A 14,326-nucleotide genomic window follows, 5' to 3' on the forward strand; every position below is an offset into this window, starting at 1 on the left:
TTAAAATCAGCTTCAGAGAGGTGATTTATTTCAGTCAAGAACCAATGCCAGGACAAAATGAGCAACCAACTCTACCCACTTCATCACGGTAGGCTTCATCAGAGAGGAGTTAAAACACTTTTCTTTTCCTAAAGCCCAAGGAAAGCCATCAGATGTAGGAGCTCCTCACATTATGCTCAACATTGGCAGATCTCACCTGATCCAAACTGGACGAGAGATGGTAGCAAGGCACACTTCACAACACACTCAAGGTGTGTTTGGACTTTGGTAGAGAAACAAGGTTTTTGATCAAAGAGGCATTAAGGCCTGCAAGGTCAGTAGTTCAGGAGAGTAGTCCAGCAGAGTGGACTCTAAAGTGTGATTGCAGATGGATTTACTGTAAGAAGCATGACCCTGCAGTAAAACCAAGTAGGACAAAATGACACATTTGACTTCACAACTAAGTAAGATAAATATCTTCTAATAATGTGGCTTTAGGTACCTCACATACAGCAACCATCACTTTCCTAAAGAACATATGTAGTCTATAGCACCAAGCCAGTAACAAAATGAAGGTAAATTGTAGGCAGCTCAAAAAGAAAAACAAAATTAAAGAGGGCATCTGGTTCAACAAACATCACTACTGAAAAATTTCATTTTTAAGTTGTGTGTGGTGAAAATGTGCTTCTTCCTTGGGATTGTTACACAGTGCCTGTTTCCATCAGATGATGTGGCTTTCAAAAAGAGTTTACGGGTGAAAAGACCATTTCTGGAATCCGGTGATACAGAAAGCTGAGTGGAAAAAGAAAAGCAATGGTTGGTTTGGGGTTTGTTTTGTCCTACAGTGAATTAATCACTTTGCATCTTTCAGTCTAGTTTTTATAAAACCAAAATGAGCATAAGAAAAAAAATGCTAAAAAAAAAAAAAGGCAGGACATAACTCAGAAGGTAACTGCAAAACATCCCACTAAGCCATTTAACTTAACATTAGAAAAGCCACCCTAAGTTTCCTAGTGAGCTTTACTTTGAGACACCAAGACACAGGGCTTCTTCTTGCCCTTTAGAGGCTGCCTCAGAAAAATACTGTTCATTTACCTTAACTTTTTATCATGATTCCTTTTAGTCGACCTACTGTGAACTACTTCTTCTTTACCTAAACTTTGTCTCTGCATTTTATGCAGTTCCAAGGACATTTCAGCTACTGTGATCCTACCCTCAAGTGCTCACTGAAGAAGGCAGGATTGAAGGAGTGGAAAGTTTCTTTTGTTTTTCTCTCTGAATTCTCCACCTAACCATCTGTGCTAGTTTGAAGCAAGCTAGAATGTTTTGGTAAAAGAACTAGATAATGGGCAGTGAAAAAAGTAAACAATTGTGTCAACTTCTCTTACAGTCCCACTGAGAGTTCTGGGAAGAAGAAGTAAAACATTCTCCATTTTGTCTTTCATTCTGCCTTTGCCTTCAGACCTAGTCACATCTCATTAACCTTGCTCCCATTAACCTTGCTCCCTAACCTCTTGGCTGCACCTCTCTTCTTTCTGAGAACTGGGGTAAGGTTGAGAGAGCAAGGGGAGGTGTTGGGGTGCTTTGAGAGCCCCTCCTGGGGACTCAGGTTTCTGGGAGGGGAGTTGTGCTTCTGTATTGTTTATCCTTTGTATATTTCTGTCTATAACTGTATATACTGTAAATAGCTGCTTGTATACTTGCTGCTGTAAAATAAATAGCTTCATTTATATTCCCAGAGGCCATCTGAGTTAACTGGGGCAATTCCAAAAGTGGGGGGAGGGCGGGTAAGAGCCCAAACCATCACACCATCTCTTAGGTGCATGTGATGGTTTGGGTGCTACTCACTCCCCCCACACTTAAGAAAATCACCCAGATGAGACTCAGTGGCTGGAAATTTAAGAATGAAGCTTTATATTTACAGCTTAGCACAATATACAAGCAGGTATTTACAATATATACAGCTAGAGACAGAAATAGACAAATTAAAAAGGTAACACAGAAACACAACAGCCCTCCCAGAAACCAGAGTCCTCAGGAGGGGCTCCTAACCACCTTTCCACCCCTCTACCTTATCCCTTACATTCAAGCTGAGTCTGGAGGATCAGCCAGGGGGGTTAGGAAGTGATAGATTAGTTAGACAGCAGGTTAGAGAGATAAAGGAGGCAGCCAAAGCCAGAGAGCAACTCTCTTATCTGTTTGTGTTCTTGTTTTTATATACCTCAGCAAGCCTATGAGTGCAGTAGACATCACCACTGTTTCCTTTTCACTGCCTCTAATCTAATTCCTCTCACTAAAATATCCCACATAGGCTCAAACTAGCACAGTACAAGATTCCCAGAATTGTTATGTATCTTCATTGTACAGTGCAGTAAATGAAATAGAGCAATCAAAATGCATCTCAAAGTATGCAATTCCACAGTGGCAAAAGTTCTTCACATTTATCCTCCACTAAGGGTTAAAAATATGCACCCAAAATACTTCATTAAAAGCAGAACATGACTGTTTTTTTTTTCAAAGCAATGGAGATTGACAGAATCTTCCCTCCAACTTGCATTGCTTTAGCAAGCAAGAAGCAGTGTTTATTATGGCCTGCTCAACCGAAGATACACATGCACTTACAACGAAGTATTTCAGTTTCACTTCTCTGTGTGTTTTGTAACAGTTTAAAAGCAGTCATGTTCCTAATTCACTGTCAGTGTAACATCAATCCTGCTTTCTTTAAGTAGAGCCTCTTTTCTCCTTGAGAATAAACCAAATGTGAATCATTCCAAGCGTCTGAAATGCAAGTTGGAATGCAATCTCTTCTCTACAGGCTTTGCTTCTAATGTCTGCCTTCCCACATATTTTAGGAGTGAATTACAGTCATCATTCCCAGTGATTAATGTGTTGATCCTTCTACAGACAGACTCACCTTCCTTTGTCATCACATACATTGATGTCCTCTCTCAACCACTAAGTAATTTGGCCTAAAGTCTAGAGTATATGATGAGTTGTTGCTTTGCATTTGGTACATTATATTGTACCTCTTCTAAAGCTGTCAGCTAGGTTTCAAAGAGCCAAAATCAACTTCACATGCAAACAATTGTATCAGGACCAAACAATTACATTAGAACATAGGCTATAACAGCTGGCTACAGCACAGAGGAACCATACACTCCGTGGTTCTCTGAAGTGCTTACTTTCAGAGCAGTTCTTACCTTGGTCTGGATCAGTGCTTGGCAGTCATTAATATTGAATCCATCAAATCTGAAGTCCTCGTTATCTTTAACATTTGATTGCTCAAGAATGTTATCCTGACTCTCTGAAAAGTCCTAATAAAACAGAATTTACATTTTCTGTATGAATTTCTTTCTGATCACAAAGCATGAAGTGAAGTTTCCCTCAAATAACAATAACCACTAATTTTTACTTTCTGAAGCTGTAATTTATCGTGTTCCCCCTTTGCACTAAAACAATTTAATGCCAAAACTCATTCTACACAGAAGATTGTGACTTGAATTAATTAAAAAAAACCAAACCACATTTTCCAACTAAAATTAGCCTTAACCAACACTGCAACAGGTGAGAAATACATCTTCATTAGTACTGTTAAAGGCAATACAATCTTCCAGTAACACAAAAGAAGGAATGACTTAAGTTTAAGATGCCTGGGCATTGATTTAATGCTGATACATCTATGGGCAAGAAGGGAACAGAAACTGAGTTCAGCTATGTTGGAGGAATGTCTCCCATTCTCTCCTATGACATGACAGTTTTAAAAGTGACTTTGAAGTGCAAAATAGGTCCTATACTTTCATCACTGTTGTTCTGTTTGTATACACCTTGCATGAAAGGTCCAATACATCTATAAAATCAAAACAGAACGCAGTATACACACTAACACTACTCCATCCTTCTGAAACCAAATTACTGATTCAAACTATTACTTCCAAAAACTATGTGTGACTAGCTCATCCCAACTAAACAGCCAGGTTGAATGTTAAACCATTTCTGATACCCTTATCTTCTCAGAACAAAAGATTAAAAAGATATCTCCTGTCCAGATCTTCCAATACCAATGGTTTGGTCTCGATTAGATTTAAAACATACTCTCCATCAAGCCTTGCAAAAAGAGATAGAATAATCTGAGGAAAAGGGAAGTGAAACACACTTTCAGTTCCAACACAGAAAAAAACAACCAGTAATTACTTTAACAGCCTCTATGGTTTAAATTTGATTTTCACTTAATGGAAGGATATTACAAGCTAGCAATTTTCTCATGCTCTGAGCAAAAAAATAAAAGGAAAGCCATCTTACCATAGACACATCTGAAAGTTAATTCTATACCTGTACTTAAGCTGAATGTGCCATCTAATAGGGTACTACACAGGTGTAGACTTCAATGGGAAGATGATCAAAATATGATTCTGCACCATTTCATAGTTACTTCCACATAATGATGAGAAAAGAGCAGACTATCATTTTGAAAGGCTCTCTGTAAAAAACCTCATGACTCACCCAGATCTAGATCCTCACGTATCTGCACATATAGCTCACAGAACAGATTGATAACCAAGTGTTTATGCTGGCATACTAGCAAACCGTTGTTCAATTACCTTTTGATTTGCTTCTATTCCAAGTACACTCAAGAGGGTTTCTTGGCAATGAGATTTACTCCGGGGATATTTTAAGCTGGGGGTATTATCAAAGTCTCTAAGTATTCTCCATATGTTTCCTGAATCAATGCTAAGAAAGAAAGTACAATTTGAGGTTACAAGGGGTACAAAACTTCCAGTGAACATGCATATCTTACTTATTTTTACTACATACAGTCCTATATTATCCCACCTTGATCTAACAAGCAACCTCCTTAGAATGTTTTCTACATTCATCGATCAATAATCAACCACCTTCCATTTTCTGCCTCTCTCAAATCTTTCTCCTTCCCTATCAGCCAGAGCTTCTCTGCAGCCAGAACTGCAGCAGTCTGCTGCTCAGGTGGGTGTCCTGCATCTGCTCTGCACTACAAAACAAATTAAAGGCACATGCTACCGAAACAGTGAGAATTAAGATGCTGCCTCTACATTGTACTTTGGGTTCTTACATTGCACTCATCCTACATAAATTCAGTTGCTTTTGGTTTAGTACAGGATGCAGTAACTACTGATCTCAGTTACTCACCGCAGCAGATCAGAGCTTTTTTGTCTGCAGTTAGTACTCAGCTGTAACACAGCAGTCCTGTTTACAGATATTTCTCCACCAGTTTGAGGCTGCTTAAAATGTAATGCATATACAAGGAACTTGCCAACAGGACGCCCACATTAAATGTTTCCTTTTATTTCTTGTGATTCTTACATTTCCCAAGTACAGACTGACCCAGCTTTTGAGATACAAACCCTCAGTCAGATGTATGCAAAAATAACTACAAGACTGCTTAGTAATGACATCACTGCTCAGAAGCTGCTGATCCATCAAAAACATGTAACAAAAGTCTTACAGCTGTCTTAAGAGAAAGCTAAGTTAACGATACTAACTCCTGTTAACATAATTCCAGGAAAGAAGCCAAATGGACCACTGGTTTTGAAGCACATCTGGTTAAACATGAGAAGTTACCACCGGGTGGAGGGTGGGGGAGGGGGAAGAGTCAAGGGGTTGTCAGCAGAAGCAGCAGCCATGCTCCTGCTTCAGATGATGAAGAAATAAGTCCAATGCATTGCAAAGAAAGGAGAAGCAAACAGGAAGAACAGGCTGCCTGCTGGGTGTTCTGGCATTCCGGAGGCTTAGTCATAAGAAGGCACAGCAACAGCAGGAAAAACCCTAAGTAGGAATTTGTAATTTTGATATATTCTCTTCCTTGTTTGCCAATGGCTAAAACACAATCCACTTCCTCTAAGAAAATACAAAATTGGCAAGATCTATATGCTGAAGACCACAGTGATTAAAATCTTTATGGTCACCTGCAAGTACCACTGAATTTTAAACTATTAAATAAAAAGTATAATGGATGAAAAACTTATTTTTTTTTAAAAGCTACTTATCTAAACTCATTACCAAAGTTGATTCTTCATAAGTTCAGGAATCCCAACATCTTCATTATTTGTATCAAGTACTTGATCTAAGCTTCTTATGCCCTCTCTGGACTGTGATACAAAGACTTCTGGAAAGCCCATCTTAAATATATCCTCATAGTTGTGATTTGCCTAGAAAAAGCAAAGTTTTATTACATATGTAATAAATTACAGGCCATCCCCAGAGTTCACAAAGTACCTAGTCCAAAAACTGTAACGTTCTAGAAACTATTTGTGATGGTTTGGGTGTTACCCACCCCCTCACACTTAAGAAAATCACCCAGATGAGACTCAGCTGAGCTGGAAAATTAAAGGATGAAGCTTTTTATTTACAGCTTAGCACAATATACAAGCAGATATTTACAATATATACAGATATAGATAGAAACATACAAGTTGAAAAGGTAATACAGAAACACAGCACCCTCCCAGAAACCAGAGTCCTCACTCCGGAGGGGCTCCCAACCACCCTTCCACCTCCTTTCCACCCCTCTCCCTTATCCCAGACTTTGCCTTGCATTCAAGGCTGGAGAATCAGCCAGGGAGGGTTAGGAAGCAGATGGATTAGTTACACAGACAGCAGGTTAGAGAGAGAAGGGGAGGCAGCCAAAGCCAGAGAGCAACTCTGTTATCTATGTTTGTGTTCTTGTTTTTACACATCTCAGCAAGCCTATGAGTGCAGTAGACATCACCATTATTTCCTTTTCACTGCCTATAATCTAATTCCTCTCACTAAAATATCCCAGCTAGGCTCAAACTAACATACTATTATTGATTGGTTTAAAATCTGTATTAATATTAATGGCAGAGAGGATCTGGGCCCAGAGTTGACTACCTAGAATTAAAAGAGGCAAAGCAAGAGGCCAAGACTTTCTGATGAACTTTAGCTTCCCAGCTACTAAGTTATAGACTGGTTTGCCCTATTAGCACTCAAGACTCCTCCTGCTGAGCTAATTCAGTCCAAGTCAAAACTGATGCACACAGCAAATCAAAAGTTCCTTTTGCTAACTTAGTATTGGAACACACCTGATTCAGCCAAATGCAAAATAACTACTAAAGGCTATAGTTACAAAAAAAATCTTGCACTGTTTAAGGCTGCTGGGACATGTCTCTATTTCCTTGCATTTGCACCAAACTTCTTCCAGCCTTTGTTAAAAATAGAGCCAGGTTTACATACTTGTCCCTCCAGCAGTAGTAGGAGGAGGAGGTTTGGAGAACTGAACATCAGTGATCCAAACAGGCCTACGAGAAGTAACAAGGTTACCTACAGACTGATACATATACAAGATAAAACGTGCCTAATTTATACTCTATCCCAAGGGATGTTTTCATGCCACCTGGTCCAGTAGCATTGTCCTTTTATTCCTTCAAGGAAGGAATTACTGCAAGTTTCTAAATCAAAGCAATTACTTGACTACAACACCCTGCAGAGGGACTGCTATCCAGGAACAGCACTATTCTGTGAAAGCTCAAGAATGAAAGTAGTTAGTTTTCTTTCCTAGCAATCAACAATTCAACTTGAAAAACATAGGTACGGATACTCCATAAACCTAGGTGTGCATACTGCATATTTTGGCAGTGCCATTTAACTGTAGTTCAAATAGCTGACATAAATTGAGGTATTGCCACAGTTTCCTTATACTAAACACAAGTGCAGGGAGTATGGATTTAATCTAATGAGTGGGCCAAATCAACAGGATCTAGAAATACAATTTATCCCACCCTTGCCTTGTTAAACTGCCTGCTCTGAAGGACAACTGCTGGAACATTCAGGACTGCTAGATAAAAATTTGAGTCTTGCAAAAAGTGTCATAATACTTCAAATCAATTTGTAACTTATTTCAGTAGGCTTAACTCCAACCAGGGATACTATATGGAGGAGAAAGGTGTCCAAGAAGAACAATTCTGGGAAAGCATGCTTGTTAAAGGGAGGGTCACAGCCAAGGGAAAGCAAAACACTTCTAAGTACACACCAAAACCTAAACGGAATGGGAGCTAAGGAAAGTGTTAGACAGCTGCCCTTGGCTTTGGAGCAGAAATTGCAACCACAGAAGTTGTGTTGAGGGGAAGCACTACTCTGCCTCAGCTGTAACAACTTGTTAGAGCCTGTGATGTTATTGTGACACACATGCAGATCACTGGCTTACAGTTCAGCCAAGCCAGAAAAAAACTGCAAGGGTGTTTTTTTTTTTTTTTTTTTTTTTTTGCTTTTTTGTTTGTTTGTTTGTCTGTTTTTTAATTACCTTTAATACTCTCTGCTTCAGTTGGTGTTTTCTGAAACAATTTTGGGTACATTCCCATTTACCTTGTAGCTTTGTACTGCTTATAAAAACACGAACGCATGAATTTCACATCCGTGCTTTTTGACCAAATCCTCTGTATCCTATTATATCAGAACACTCCTGTGCTGAAGCAAGTGCACCAGTCCCTCTCACAAATGCTGATGTTTGAAGAACACACAAAAAATTCTTAAAGTTATCCAATCGTGTAGGCAAAACACCCATCTACTGCAAGGAAACTAGGGATTATTTATCTTAAAATACACTATTCTACTCCAGACTCACATAATTTAATTAACTGAAGTACTAGATATTGAAAGTCAGGCCTCTGACCTCAGATGATCTCTAGAGGTCCCTTCCAATCTACCTGGATTTCTTTTCTATTGACCATACACAGGACAAAGAGACAACCCGAAGAGTTTCTGATCTCAAACAAACAATGCAAAAAGCACAAGGATGAAAGACAAGCTACACATTTATTCCACATGCAAAAAAATCTCCAACAGCTCTGCAGCTGTTTCTCTACCCTGAGACAAAAAAGAGACCACTTTTAAGTCTAATTATGGTTAACTTATTTACCTCATACTGAACAATCCCTTTTGTCCTTAATAATGGCAAAAATAAAGGCCTCAGTAAGAATAAAATCTACTGGGTTTGGAAAGAAACCAAACAATCTGCTATATTCTATTTCAGCTCCAGTCATGATATACTCTCTCTCTTCAGCATAAGACTTCTTGGCCCCAATTTCCAGCATTACAAGCAATTTAAATTCTTTCTTTATGCACACCAATAACCAGGTAAATTGTGATTTTCTCTCTGTCACTGCTGGACAGCTTATCCCACATGCATCTTTGTGCTTTCCCTAGTAACATTCCTGCAACAGGTGAAGCTCCCAGGCAAGGACAAAAGGCCTGCCTTCAGATAATCTTCCACTCCCCTACCCATACTAAAATTCATCCAATAGACTAAAAACAATAAAGCTATTACTGAATCTCATTAACCTCACAGAAGTCTTATCTGATATCTATCTTTTCAAAACTGTTTTAATTTCAGATAAAATTAGTTAGAATGAGAATGTTTTGGTTTCTATTTGTACAATGTTCTTTTCTTTTTGTTACTTTGCTTCACTTTGGAGATGCATGTTTGGTAAACAAGGAAACACATTAATTGCAATGAGGTTAATGGCTGGGCATGATGATTTAACAGTTGGATTTGATGATCTTAAAGGTCTCTTCCAAACAAAACAGTTCTGTGATTCTAAGGTATACCTCTTAACCTGGAGCTTTTGTTGTGCTGATAAGGCCACATTACATTACACATTGGTAGAATCTAAATAAATCACAGAATCATAGAATCAACCAGGTTGGAAGAGAACTCCAAGATCATCCAGTCCAACTAGGCCATGGCACTAAGTGCCTCATCCAGGATTTTCTTGGGCACCTTCAGGGACGGTGACTCCACAAGCTCCCTGGGCAGCCCATTCCAACGGCAAATCACTCCCTCTGGGAAGAACTTCCTCCTAACATCCAGCCTAGACCTCCCCTTGGCACAACTTGGGACTGTGTCCCCTTGTTCTATTGCTGGTTGCCTGGGAGAAGAGACCAACCTCCACCTGGTTACAACCTGAATGTAACATACTATGCTAAAAAATTGATTATATTTTTTTCTATTAATTTTCTGTGTGTGTCATTAATTTCCACCCACAGTCTAAAATTCCAGAGAGAGTGCTGGAGAGCAGAATTGTTTTCTCCAATTTCTAACTCACTATTGTGTTGGTTTACTTCAACAAACTTGCAGGCAACTCAAAGAAATTTTTCCCACCCTGTTTGTTACCCACCTTCCCTGATTTTCTGTTTCCTATGCTCATTCTTGTCCAGCTTTTAAACTGCATGTGCTTCAGGGCAAGGTTCATCCTTTCTACGTGCTTACTTATTCCTAGTATCCAGAAGCAAAGCAGCCCATTACATTCATCAAAGCTCTCCAGCAGGACAACAGGTCAAACACTGTAAAGAAGATGCTTTTGTTCCACTCAAGTTAACTGCATACTAACTTGACAGCTTCTTTCCCTGTACATTGTTCTCCTCTATAAAGAGGATGTTCAGATACAAATCTTGAGACACAGGAATCAGTAACACAAGTGCTTCATTTCTGGTCTTTGGTTTACTATTAACACATACCTCGTTTAGGGAGCTCGAAGTCTTCTGTATTCTGTTCCCTTGAGATGGATCAGTGATACAGTGTCCTCTGCTCAAGTCCAAATCAACTTTACAAGTTCTTGTTGACTTCGCTGAAACTTCAAGATCATGACTGAACTTCTCTGATTTGTCTAAGGACTCCCTGAAGCCTTCAAAATCACCCCAGGAACTGCTGGGTTCTGAGGTGCTATAACTGCTGCCAGAAAATCCCTCAGAACTTCCCCCTTTGTTATTCAACATGGGGAGGTTTTGCTGCACTATTTCTAGATTAATAATTTCATTATTTGTCTTTTCATTCCAGTTACAGTCGCTTTTATCAAGAGACATACAACCTACTTCAACTGCTAGGTCTTTTTGAGACATCTGGTGCAACGTGTCTGTATCAGTGAAACTTTCTACTAGTGACAGCTTCTGCATCTCTGTTAAGGAAAAAAATCATTTGTTGAACTCTGTACAGCAAAAAAAGGCTACTGAAGTTCAGTTGCATTAGAAATCCGAGTATTTCCAAAATAGAATCAAATTCTTCATTTCACACCAAAGAATAACAGGCCTAAGTCAAAACAGGATGTCCTTCAGCCTCTCCTCCAGTAGTCAGCATGTGCATGTTATTGAGTCTCACTTTCTGTGCAAGATATTAGCCTGAAAGGGAAAGAATTACAAATAAATACTTCTGTGATAAGAGCTGTATAGAAATAAAGATAAGGCAAGAGAAAAAAAAAACGCTCAGTTTAAAACAAACACATTCCAGTATTATACAACTGAAAACGTCTGCAGGCAAAATTATTTCATACTTACCCTGAACTACCTGCCCGCACCAGAATCAAACTCGTCATGAACAACGTTCAGAAAATACGCAGCACAAGTTGCTGGATACTTAATTGAGCTCTGATTTGAGTAGGCAGGAGACAACCCAAAATAACTACAGACGATATCCCACATATATCACATCTTTCCTATCGCTATTTCATCCATCCCATGCATGCTGAAACAGTGCTGGTTTTGTTCGCCCGGGCGCTCTCTGTGCGAGGGATTACTGCAGGGGTGAATGTGACCTGCAGCAACTCGGGAATTGGCCCTTCAAGCCTGTGAAAAGAGTGCTTTCAACTACTGAAGCAATTAAGACAGATTTAATGAGTTCAATTTGCCGTCTGTAAACTATACAGGTAATAGTGCATTTAGCAGTTCAGATCAGTTACATCTTCTCAAGCACTTTTCCCAGCTGGCAAGCAGTTTCGGGGGGCAGGTTAGGAGCTTTAGGAAAACCACTCCTGAAGGACTGGCCGCTGTTAGGTGTTTTCGGTGCTGCACAGGTGGTGCCAATTTCGGTGTTTCGTTTGTCTGGGGCTCGTCCCCGAAGTTCACCGCTCAGGTCTCACAGGACCGGCCGGGAACGGACCACGAGGAGGAGCGGCTTCACTCTCGCCCACCCCGCAACCGCCACGGGACTCAGGTGGGTCGGAAGGAATCCAGGGGCTGCTCCTCAGCCCCGGGCAAAGTAGGAGAGAGGAAGCCTCGGCGGGCAGCCGCCGGCCGCCAAGTCCCCAGTCCGCTGGAGACCCGGGGGAATAGGCTCCTCCACCGCCGCGTTTTCCACCGCCGGGCCCGCCCAGCCCGAGCCCCTGGCGGTGACCGAGCGACCCCGTTCTGAGCGCCGGCACCTGCCCGCCGCAGGGAGCCACGCTCCCGGGGAGAAGGCAGGCGGGTTGGCAGGGTGTGCGGGGGACACCTGGCGAGCCGCCTCGCCTCACGGTCCCCCAGGAGCGGAGGGCCGCAGCCGTGCCTCAGCTGCCCCCTGCTGCGGGGGCGGGACGGGCAGAGCAGCCGGCACGGCGGCCGCGGGGCTGAGCCACCGGGCAGCGAGGGGCCCACCACCCCTGAGGAAACAGCCTTACCGCCCATCCGAGACCCTGCCACCGCAGCCCGGCCGGCACCCGGGCCCAGCCCAGCCGGCATGTCCCCGGGGCGGGGCCTAGGTGTGCCGGGGCGGAGCGGGCAGGCCGTGGCCGGGCTGGGAGGGAGGGGGCGGCTCGGGCAGAGCGGAGCGCAGCTGTTCGAGCTTACTGAGGCGCTCGGTCGGGATGCTGCCGCCTCGGGGCGGGCACAAGAGGCCTTCTAGGGAACGGGAGCCATAGGTCTCCTTCTCCTGCCAGGCCTCTGCCTCACCTCGGGGAGCAGCAAGAGGCAGAGGAGCCTCGGCTCTTCCTCAGCCGTCTCGTACCCAATCCCGACTGTGGCCGTGATGGAGCCCGCATTCTCTTCCCTTTCTCTGGTGTGATAAGTGCTTCCCTGCTTCTCCAGCCTTGTCCCTGGCCCCGGTCACTGCGGTTCTTTTCACTTGCATCTCCCTTGGGTTAGAGCCACAAGTCACCTCTTGCCCTGTAGGAAGAAACTGATTTTTAAGTCGTGATTTTTCCTGCTCCTGCTTCAAGCAAAGCCTGGATGAGGCACTAAGTGCTATGGTCTAGTGACTGGACAGGGCTGCATGCTAGGTTGGACTGGATCATCTTGGAGGTCTCTTCCAAGCTGGCTGATTCTGTGATTCTGTTATTCTTGTCTGTGGTCTGGCAGGCTAGAGGTGTGCAGTTTGATGGTGATGGTCCTTTGCATTTAATCTGAAAGCAGCTAAAACCCTCACGTACATGCAAAATTCCAAAACAGGGGCGTTAAAAAAACCTTGAGAATCAATCCACCTGTTAATACAACCTCATGATAAAAATGGTAGGAATTAACCAGCAGCAGTATCTCAGGATCTCCTTTTGCCCCATGAAGTGTTAGTCCGTCCTGCCTCCTCTGAGGCTGAGACTTCATCCACTTGTAGCTGGTAAAGCCAGGAGCTGCTAATGCAGTTGCTGTGCTCAGGTCACCGAGAGTCTGAGATGATCATCTTGCCCTGCCCTGCAGGAGCACAGGTGTGGGCTGCAGGCAGCGTGCCCAAGGCTGGATGCTCCAGCATCTGAGTGGCAGAGGGAACAGCACAAGAAAACACCACCCTCCTCATCCTCCCTGTCTTCGGGGCTGAGTTAAACATCTGGGCAGTCTCAAGCAACAGGGGACAGTTATAAAAGGAAAGAAAAAGGTTTTCTGGAGCAAGGCCCAAAGTAAAAAGCTTTTTCTAGTCATTACAGTACGTACATTTTCCAAGCCAAGCAGAGATATGTGCACTTCCCTCCCACACTTTTGTTCCAGTCTGTAGTGCTTTATCTGAGAGCAAGAGACTGAATTTGGGAGCAATGCCCAGATATGAAGCCAAAGAAACTTTATTAGCAAGTACCTGAAAGATTAAAAAATACCCAAAACCCAAACTTGTTTTCTTTCTGCTTTGGAGCTCTTTCTTTCCCTCCATGGCCATCCTGTGTCAGCCTGTAGCTTTCAGGCTATCTGACCTGCTCAACCGGACTGTGATTCAGCCCCAAAGCCTCTGATAGTTGTTGGGATAGTCTCATCATCCTGCACTGCAGTGAGTTTGTGCTGCAGGGATCTCAGGAGCTCCAGCTCTCTTACCAGTTTTGAAGAAATCTCAACTTTTTTTTGCAGCTACTAAGATAGTTTTACGTGTTTTTACATTTTAACCTTTGTCTTCTCAAAGGAAAGGCTACAAACAGACTATGCAAAGGTTTAGACACTATCTCTGTACCATGCTTTGCATCTGGATGGGAAAGGGTGCGTGGCTTTGGAGGTTGAGGCCCCATCCCTGGAGGCGTTTAAGGCCAGGCTGGCCAGCCTGATCTAGGGTAGAGTGTCTGTGCCCATGTCAGGGGGGGATGGAACTAGATAACCCTTGTGGTCCCTTCCGACCCTGACTGATTCTATGATTCTGTGAAAC

The 14,326-nt window shown here is 42.5% G+C and overlaps 1 protein-coding gene across 2 annotated transcripts; it reads right to left on the reverse strand.

Annotated features, from left to right (window-relative positions):
* Positions 1-12,520, reverse strand: CLBA1 (clathrin binding box of aftiphilin containing 1). Of its 2 annotated transcripts, none has more exons than XM_064161863.1 (6): positions 12,396-12,520; positions 10,486-11,142; positions 6,013-6,161; positions 4,578-4,707; positions 3,180-3,293; positions 1-771 (listed from the first exon to the last, which is right to left on the reverse strand). In XM_064161863.1, exons 2-6 carry the CDS (start codon positions 10,918-10,920, stop codon positions 607-609), a joined length of 993 nt encoding a protein of 330 aa, XP_064017933.1. In that variant the 5' UTR covers positions 10,921-11,142; positions 12,396-12,520; the 3' UTR covers positions 1-606. The 2 variants fall into 2 exon arrangements, with proteins under 2 accessions (XP_064017933.1, XP_064018016.1); XM_064161946.1 differs by lacking the exon at positions 12,396-12,520 and adding an exon at positions 11,299-11,652.
* Between the last annotated feature and the right edge of the window lie 1,806 nt (positions 12,521-14,326).

This window comes from Pogoniulus pusillus, chromosome 1, assembly GCF_015220805.1.
Source record: "Pogoniulus pusillus isolate bPogPus1 chromosome 1, bPogPus1.pri, whole genome shotgun sequence".
In the NCBI taxonomy this organism is placed as follows: Eukaryota; Metazoa; Chordata; class Aves; order Piciformes; family Lybiidae; genus Pogoniulus; species Pogoniulus pusillus.